We start from the raw sequence: 8,314 nt of genomic DNA on the forward strand, positions 1-8,314 counted from the left end.
GTATCCTAAGTTTAGAGCTAAAAGGATGATGGCTATTGGGGCAGAATTATGATGGTAGGGAAGGAGGTGCTTCTGGGTTTCTTAGTGAATGAGATTGTAGCACATATTATTGTCATGGAGTTGGCTCACTTGGCTGCATTAAGTCCACATGCATTATACCACCTACACCTAAAATGACAGAAGATAGCGAAAGGTAACAACCTCTTAATGGCAAAACCACTTCAGACTATAAAACCAAGTTCAGATTGGCCATGTGCCGCGTCGCCTAAAGTTGTTGTAAGAACAATTATTCCTTTTTCCTCTGTTCATTCTCTAAACTTCTGAAGGAAAAATGTTTAAGCCGTCTGTCTTCTCTCGAAATTACAAGCCTGACACTTCAGGTAGGAAAATCGTTGATAGAGAACCACTTGTTCAGGGTTTAGTACCTGGTGGAGGGTGCAACCAATGTGTCATTTGTCCGGTGAATTCCTGCATGGTTGCCGAAACTTTAGACAAAAGGAATCAGAACTGGTACTGCTTTGTCTCCTCTATTTGTTCCTACTTGTATGCCTCTAGTGCGCTTATAGTCTAGATCGTTTCTTCTTGCAGGTTTGTACGGGCGAAAGTTGCAAATGATTTGATCATACAAGTTGGAGATTCCAGCTTTCACTTGCACAAGGTATGCTACTGAACTGAATGACACTTACAAATAAAGAATAAACCAGAATAGTCCATCTTTAAGGTAGCTAGTGTATGAATTTGATATACAGATAACTTTGTGAAGAAAAATTTATTTGCAGTAAACTATTTTACCTAGCGTGTGCTTGGATGATTATAGTAATAGCTTTTGAATGCTGCCACAATGTTTTTGAAGTTTTGATGCAGTATGTGGATTTGGAATCTTTGTTAATGCTTTAGCTCTAGTGTCTGAGACATCCTATCGGTATTTAGATTTAAAAACTGGATGGAAATTTCTTTAGTTAGCAAACTTAGATGTCTGACATAACTATGTTCAGATTCTTTGAAACTTAACTTGATAGTCTTTTGGTCTTCAGCTCCCTATGGTCATGAGAAGTGGATACTTGAACAGACTAGTATTCAAGACGAGTAATGTTGAGAGAGGTACCTGCCTCAAAATCCGCATAGACAATCTTCCAGGGGGAAACAAAATTTTTGAGTTAGTAGTCAAGTTTTGTTATGGCCGGAAGGTTGATCTAACAGCTGACAATATCGCTCCACTGTATTGTGCTGCACATTTCTTGGAAATGAGTGATGATTTTGAAGAAGGCAATCTCATGTCCAAAACTGAGGAATTTCTAAGCTTTTTGATATTTTCATCGTGGAAAGACACTTTCCGGATTTTGAAATGCTGTGAATCCATTTCTTCCTGGGCAAAAAATTATAAAATCACAAAACGAAGCTCAGAAGCCATTGCTTGGAAGGCCTGCACAAACCTCGAGGCATTTAGTCATGAAGATGATGATATGCAGTGCTTTAGTGTTCTGCCATATTATGTAGAGAAGTCGAAAGTTGAAGATGCACTTGACAATTGGTGGTTTGAAGATGTTTCATCCCTACGCGTAGATCATTTCATCGAAGTGGTTCAATCCCTAAAATGTAAAGGGATGAGAGCAGACCTTGTTGGATCATGTATAGCTCATTGGACTGTTAAATGGCTTTCAAGAATAACCTCTGGACTTGAAAGTATGACCCCCAAGCATATGACCCACCAATACGTAAGAGTTACAACCGAGTGCTTGATTAAGGTACTGCCTGCAGAGGAGAAATCAGTTACTTGTAATTTTATACTTCACCTTCTGAAGATAGGGTTCGTGACAAAAATAAACTCTGATTTACTGAATCTGCTTGAAAGACGAATAGCTTTCATGTTGGATCAATGTCGTCCTCTAGATCTCTTGGTTAGGAACTATGGAGATAAAGATAGTGTCTATGATGTGAATCTTGTTATAAGAGTGGTAATGGCTTATGTTTCTATTGTTTCAAAAAGTCCCACACCAAAACTGTTTGCTGTTGGAAGGTTGGTGGATGGGTATCTTACACTGGTTGCAAGGGATGAGAACCTTAAGATGAATATTTTCCAGTCACTTGTAGAAGCATTGCCTAGAGATGCTCGTTTTTGCGGCGACAATCTCTATAGAGCCATTGACATGTACCTCAAGGTATGTAGTTCTTTTTCTTCTTCTAGTTTCTAGAGATAATGTATCTCATGACATTTAGTTCAGAAACTCAGTATCTTATTAATGTTCCTTACAGGCACACCCTAGCTTAACAGAAGAAGAAAGAATGACTCTGTGTGGATCCTTGGAATATCACAGACTGTCCGAAGAAGCTCGTGAGCATGTAAAAAAGAATGATCGGTTGCCCGTGAAGATTACAGCACGGTTTATTCTTCTTGAACAAGTGAATATGATGAGGTCGATGACAGCTATTGGATCTAATTACCGAAGAACAAAGACTCAGGCGGTTGTGAGAGTCAACAAAGGTTTAGGTAAGGGATGGATGAATTCCCAGAAGGAACTAAACTTGATGACAAAAGAGGTTGAGACAATAAGGGGGCAACTTAATGATTTGCACATGTGTAAATTAAAGCTTCAAAATCAACTGAAAGAATGTACTATATAGGGTATTAAGTTGTATGACAGCATTGACATAACATTCCTTATATAGTTCTTTTCTATGTGTTAATTATCGACTACTATTAAGAAGCAGCTTTTAGTCATTATATTTTCTGATGTGAGGGCAAAAAGAAAACCTTTTAGTCATTATATTTGAGATGTAGACATGATATATCTATATATGCTAGTTGAACATCAAACCCAGACCTTAAACTTGGCTCAGGTTCTGCCTTAGCTACAATTAATGAGCAAGACCATCAAAGATGATTCCACTCTCTCCTCACCTTAAGTTGACTCGCAACCCAAGCTGGTTGAACCCAATCAGGAACAACTCTTGGTAATTTGAAAAAGCTCAGCTTGACTGACCAACAACTAAAGAACAAGGTGAGCTAACACTCAAATCAAAGAAACAGTTGATCAACTATATCTGGCTGTATGTGACAATGAGGAAGGAGAAGTGTTAAAAGTAAAGGAAAACAGTGGTTTATACTTATATTGGGTGCTGCCTACGACTTCTACAAGTTTTCCTTATAACTATTGTAAGCTATGCATATAGCTAGTTTTTGAGTTTCAGCTTCCATGTGAGTGACCCCCTTAAGTCTGTAATTTATCAGGTGAATCAGTCTTTCAAGCTGTGATAAACAATGTTTTAGATAGCTGCAACCGCATATGAAGTGGCAACTTTTAACCGAAAAGCATGGTGTTCTAATTTCATAGTTTTATACCAAAGCATGGTGTTCTGGTTTTTTTTTTTTTTTGTTGCTATTACATTAGGAGAATTCTGAAATATGTTAAAAGGGGTGTAGTTAGATGATATGGGTGTTGAATTCTGAAATATGGAACTGTTGAATTTGAAGACCCTCCCTCTCATGCCTTGCAAGCTTATTTAGATTATATGGACTCTGTTGCTAGAGTTGGAAAGTCCAAGATTAGACCTGATGATATAGGTCTTCTAGTTAACTTTTTTCTTTTGGTCTTTGTTTTTGCCTTTTAGGCCCCTTGTAACCAAAAACAAAAAAGGGGTGTAGTTAAAAGGAATCTGGTACATCACTAATCACAATTAGATGAAAGTTAACCATATATATATAAGTTTCTAACAAAATTTAGATTCGTATTAATTAAGGTCATTATTATAAACTTGCATTCCAGACGAAAGACTTCAGGACTTCATTTGTTAATAGTCCGTTCTTTTAATTACCTCCAATATTACATAGTTCAATTGAATTGAAGTCAGATTGGTGAACGAAAAAAATGACCACATCAAGAACATAGAAAACTATATGTAGACATAATGTGGATTGATAAATATTTTCATGCACTTCCATCTAATTACCATGGCTGCTAAAGAAAGAAATAAGATGCTGCATTCCCAATTTCCCACGAGTGATACACAAACAAAATGCAATACTAGATCAGCAGATGCAAGACTATGAAATCAAAACTATCAGAAGAGAGGATTCTGAAAAATGAATCCACAGATTTCTATTTCTATTGATGGACCGTATACAATTACACCAAGAGACCAAACAATAAAAATACTTGATATGAACTGTACAACTATTCTAAGTTTCAAACAACTATGTCAAGTACTTGCAACTATGTATTGAAAATATAGATTAGTCTAATCTTCTGCACTACTTTTGATATATCTTCTTCATTGGTTCTAGAACTCGTACTCTCGAGCATCCCTTCTTCCGTACTTCCGGAACTCGAAGGAAGTGTTTGGAAGTACGGAACTCGTACTCATTGTCCTAACGTTTCTATGAAAAAAAGAAAGCAAACAATTGTCCTAACGTTTCTATGAAAAAAGTAAGCAAACAATTTTCCCAACATTCCATGAAAACTAAGCAAAAGTTTGATAACTTATATAGGAGTTAAATGTGCATACCGCACAGAAGAGTGGTATTTTTTAACCTTAAAACATGGTCTTTAGAATGTGTTTTAATTGATGGAATACCAAAATCTCTATTTTTATGATTTTTCAAAGTCAAAAAGTAAAAAAAAAAAAAAAAAAGTCATATTTCTCGGTTCGATTTTCGATTTTTAATTTTACTCTAATACGACGTATTCAGTTTTCAATTTTACTGAAGCACGACATATATATATATATATATATATATATATATATATATATATAGAGGAATAAAAACTTCTCCGTGCTAGAAAAGCAGAAGCACCCATCTTTAGGGTTTAGGGTTTAGCAAGAGTTGAATGCGTGCAGCTCTTCTGCTTTTCCATCTTCAGAGGATTCGAATCCTTGTCCCATCTGCCTCGCACCCATCTTTCGACTTTCTTATCTTGACAAATGTTTCCGTACGTTTCCTCACTCCCTCTCTCTCAGTTTCTATTCGGTGTTTTAAAAACTTGGAAGAGAAAAACCCAATCTGATAATTGGAATTTTCATTGCTCGGTGTTCTGTTTGATCCTTTTTCAAGTTTCTTGAATTGGGTTTCTTGAAGAATTTGGTGAAAGATTCTTATTTACAAATAAGCCAAAGAAAGATGAATTCTTGATAATCAGCTGTTGAATTCATGTTCTTCAGCTTTGAAACTATGCATGCAATACGATTCATCATTATGTTTCCTGTAGTTTGAAAGATATAATGCTTTGTGAATTGGGTTTTCTAGTACTTGTAGTATGACTGAACAGACTGAAACTTATCTGTGATGGTGGTGAATTGAGCCTTACAAATCAATCAATTTTGTGTTGCAGATAAATTCTGTTACAAATGCATATTACAATGGACCAGAGTTGTTGCTAGCAAACAGTCTGACCCGTCTTCCTCCGTAAAATGTCCTTTGTGCAAGGTCAATGTATTCATATGGCATACATTCTGTTTCACAAGATCCTTAAGCTGCTACAAATTACTGGCAACCCTGTGTCCAGTAGCGCTTTTAAGTTAATTTAAGGTGCTGACTTTCGGTAGATGGTTGCAGACAGATAATTTTTCGATTATACATGGATATGATGGATGTTCGTTTCAAAAGCACTACATCAACCAGGATTCAGGGAATTGGTATCCTTCAGTTGCTCTTTTTGCATTTTATATTGCGTTTATGTTGTAGAAAACTTACTAATGTTACTTACTTTTATGGTGTCTGCAGCTTTGTCTTATCAAGTGCTCACAAGTATAGGTTACAGTGCTATTATACTGAACCAGGTGTCGTGCTGCTTGTCATATAACTTATGGATTATGTTTGTTCTTATTGTATTTCCTGGCAATCACTGTTACCTGCATATGTAACTTCTTTTGTTTTCTTCAATCAGGTTTCTTAGATGACATTTTTGATGCATCACGGTATTGGAAGTCCTTTAAGTATCTTCAGCCAAACTGTTGGCTTCAAAGTTGGTTGAGAAGGGAAATCCAAGCTCTTATGCAGGTTTGTAGTCCTTGTATGAGTTTTCTTTATTAGTGACTTGATTCATGTTTTGCCATCCTAGTTAGACATCAATTTGCCATAGAATTAACTGAAGTATAAATCCTAATTTGATGGTTCAACTGATGTGCTGGCTCTATTCTAGTTGTTAGTGTCATGTCTATAAGCATTTTATGTCTGCATACTCTCACATCTCCGATTTGTCTAGGAAATGGACCAGTTCACTTGGTATACTTGCTATATATATAGAAAATGCATATGATTTATCTTTACCTATGAAGGGCATAGCAGGAAAACCCTTTATAAATATAATAAACTTGCTTTTGTTGCTGCTTGTAGGAAGAAGATGTTGACATCATCATGCACCACATATTTGGCGTGATTAAATCTCTCATGAGGTAAAATTGTGTACTGTTTGGATGGTTAATCAATATATTTGATCATGAGAAGTTACAAAATGATGCTTGGAATTTAGTTCCCTTATGAATTCTTTGGGGGAGATATAAAAAAGGGTTTAACTTTTCATGGCTTCAAAACCTGCAAGTTTTCTATAGTCTCACTGTGTCTCAACCCTTTACTTTTCAGTCATAAGCAAAAATGTCAGACGATAACATGTGAAGCAAAACAAAGAGAATTTCAAGAGGCAATCTCCGATGCAGCAAGGCCTTTCCTAGCCACAAGAACTGACCGATTTGTGAATGAGGTGGAACTATTTCTTGCTTCAGGTTTAAACATTGAAGCATATGATGCTGTGTGCATTCAGCGTTTAGGTTGGAGTGCTCGCGGAGTAACTACTGAGGCCACTGCAGAAGGAGAAATTGCCGAGCACAGACCTGTTATCCCTTACTTGCATATTTTTGATGACTTTGACAGCAGTGATTGAAAGTTCCATTTTCCTGGTATGTATGGAAGTCGCTTCAATTCAGTTTCAGCGTTAAACACTTTGAGCACCAGTGTTTGTGAAGGAATTTGAAACATAATATTTGAAGCCTAAATCCCTACCGTTTTCGTTGGTTTGTGCCTTCTATGCTTTTTTTTGGGTACTTTTATTGGTCTGTCCTACTTCTTTGAGGCCTGCATTTGATGCTTAAACATCAATATAGATAAATAGTGATCCCCAATTCCCTCGTCAACTATAAGAATGAGTCGGATTGCTCCATTTTGCTTTTTATGTCCTCACGGACCTGACACGACGAACAAGAAGAAACAAAGAACAAATACATGTACACTATTCTGTTAGCTAGCACTAACTATGGAGAGATGGCAATAGTAGTTATTTACAAGTCAGTTTGTCGAATTATAAACTGATATGTGGACAAAAAGGGAAGAGAGCACTTAGATCATGATAATTTGCTTATTGTTCAAGTAAACCCTAATTTGTGTTTGGCCCAAACTCTAGGTTACTTGACCTAGTGGTAATAGGGTTAAATTAGATGGATCCAGATTCCTATTCAATGTACGATTACTTTCCTTGTTTAATTGAGATTCTATACATTGTAATCATCTATATAAAAAGGCCCCTATTATCAATGAGAATACACAGCGATTTCCTCTCAATTTCAGTTTCTCTACAACACGTTATCAGCACGAAACCCTGACTCTGAAACAAATAGCCAAACCCTGATTCAAGAAGCTAAAAACCTTGAATCTGAATACAAAACCTTGAATCTGAATAGAAAACCTTGAAGCCTTTTTTGCCTCCACCTCACACCTTGAAGAACTCGATCCCAGGAGTCTATAACAGGCGGCCCCACCCCAAGAAGCAGCCGGAAACCTACCGAACCGGCCACCGGAAGCTCCATACAACTCGTAGCAAATATTCCACCGGTTTACCATCTTCCGGATCTCCAATTTCCTCCAAATTTTGGTAGCAGAAGCCCATTGATCTGAAGTTTCAGGAATCGAAATAAAAAGTCTTAAAACCGGCCTAAAACTTGCTAAACTGGCCGCCTGATCGTTCGACAGAAAAGAAGAGAAAAAGCAAAAAAAGAAGAAAAAAAAAAGAAGGAAGAAGTCAAAGCCTAGCCCACTGCCACGTCAGCACCGGACCCCAATGCCACGTTAGCAACCAGACCCCACTGCCACGTCAGCATCCGGTCAACCTTTTTTAGGCAACTTTTTCGCCCATTTTCGGCAACTTTTCTAGGTATTTTCCGGTCAAATTCTCCGGCGACTTATTTTGAGGTATTTTTTACTAAACGTTCCCGTTTTTTTAGAGTTTTTAAATTTAATTTTTCTTCTTTTTCGGGGACTTGCAACCTCCCTTCTTCTACCCCCCTTTATTTATCATAGGGGAGACCAAATTAAGCCGAACTGTGGGGG

At 37.1% G+C, this 8,314-nt stretch overlaps 2 protein-coding genes across 2 annotated transcripts; both read left to right on the top strand.

The window, feature by feature from the left end:
* Window positions 1–242: 242 nt before the first annotated feature.
* LOC133721838 (root phototropism protein 3-like) lies at window positions 243–2,732 on the top strand. Its single transcript, XM_062148579.1, has 4 exons — window positions 243–510; window positions 589–658; window positions 1,035–2,159; window positions 2,254–2,732. Exons 1-4 carry the CDS (start codon window positions 332–334, stop codon window positions 2,620–2,622), a joined length of 1,743 nt encoding a protein of 580 aa, XP_062004563.1. The 5' UTR covers window positions 243–331; the 3' UTR covers window positions 2,623–2,732.
* A 778-nt stretch (window positions 2,733–3,510) lies between these two features.
* LOC133722685 (uncharacterized) lies at window positions 3,511–7,017 on the top strand. Its single transcript, XM_062149557.1, has 8 exons — window positions 3,511–3,588; window positions 4,817–4,928; window positions 5,328–5,422; window positions 5,552–5,631; window positions 5,720–5,775; window positions 5,883–5,995; window positions 6,332–6,390; window positions 6,578–7,017. The coding sequence occupies exons 1-8, from the start codon at window positions 3,511–3,513 to the stop codon at window positions 6,873–6,875; spliced, it is 891 nt and encodes a 296-aa protein (XP_062005541.1). The 3' UTR covers window positions 6,876–7,017.
* The last annotated feature ends 1,297 nt before the right edge of the window (window positions 7,018–8,314 follow it).

Source organism: Rosa rugosa, chromosome 7 (assembly GCF_958449725.1).
Source record: "Rosa rugosa chromosome 7, drRosRugo1.1, whole genome shotgun sequence".
Lineage (NCBI taxonomy): Eukaryota > Viridiplantae > Streptophyta > Magnoliopsida > Rosales > Rosaceae > Rosa > Rosa rugosa.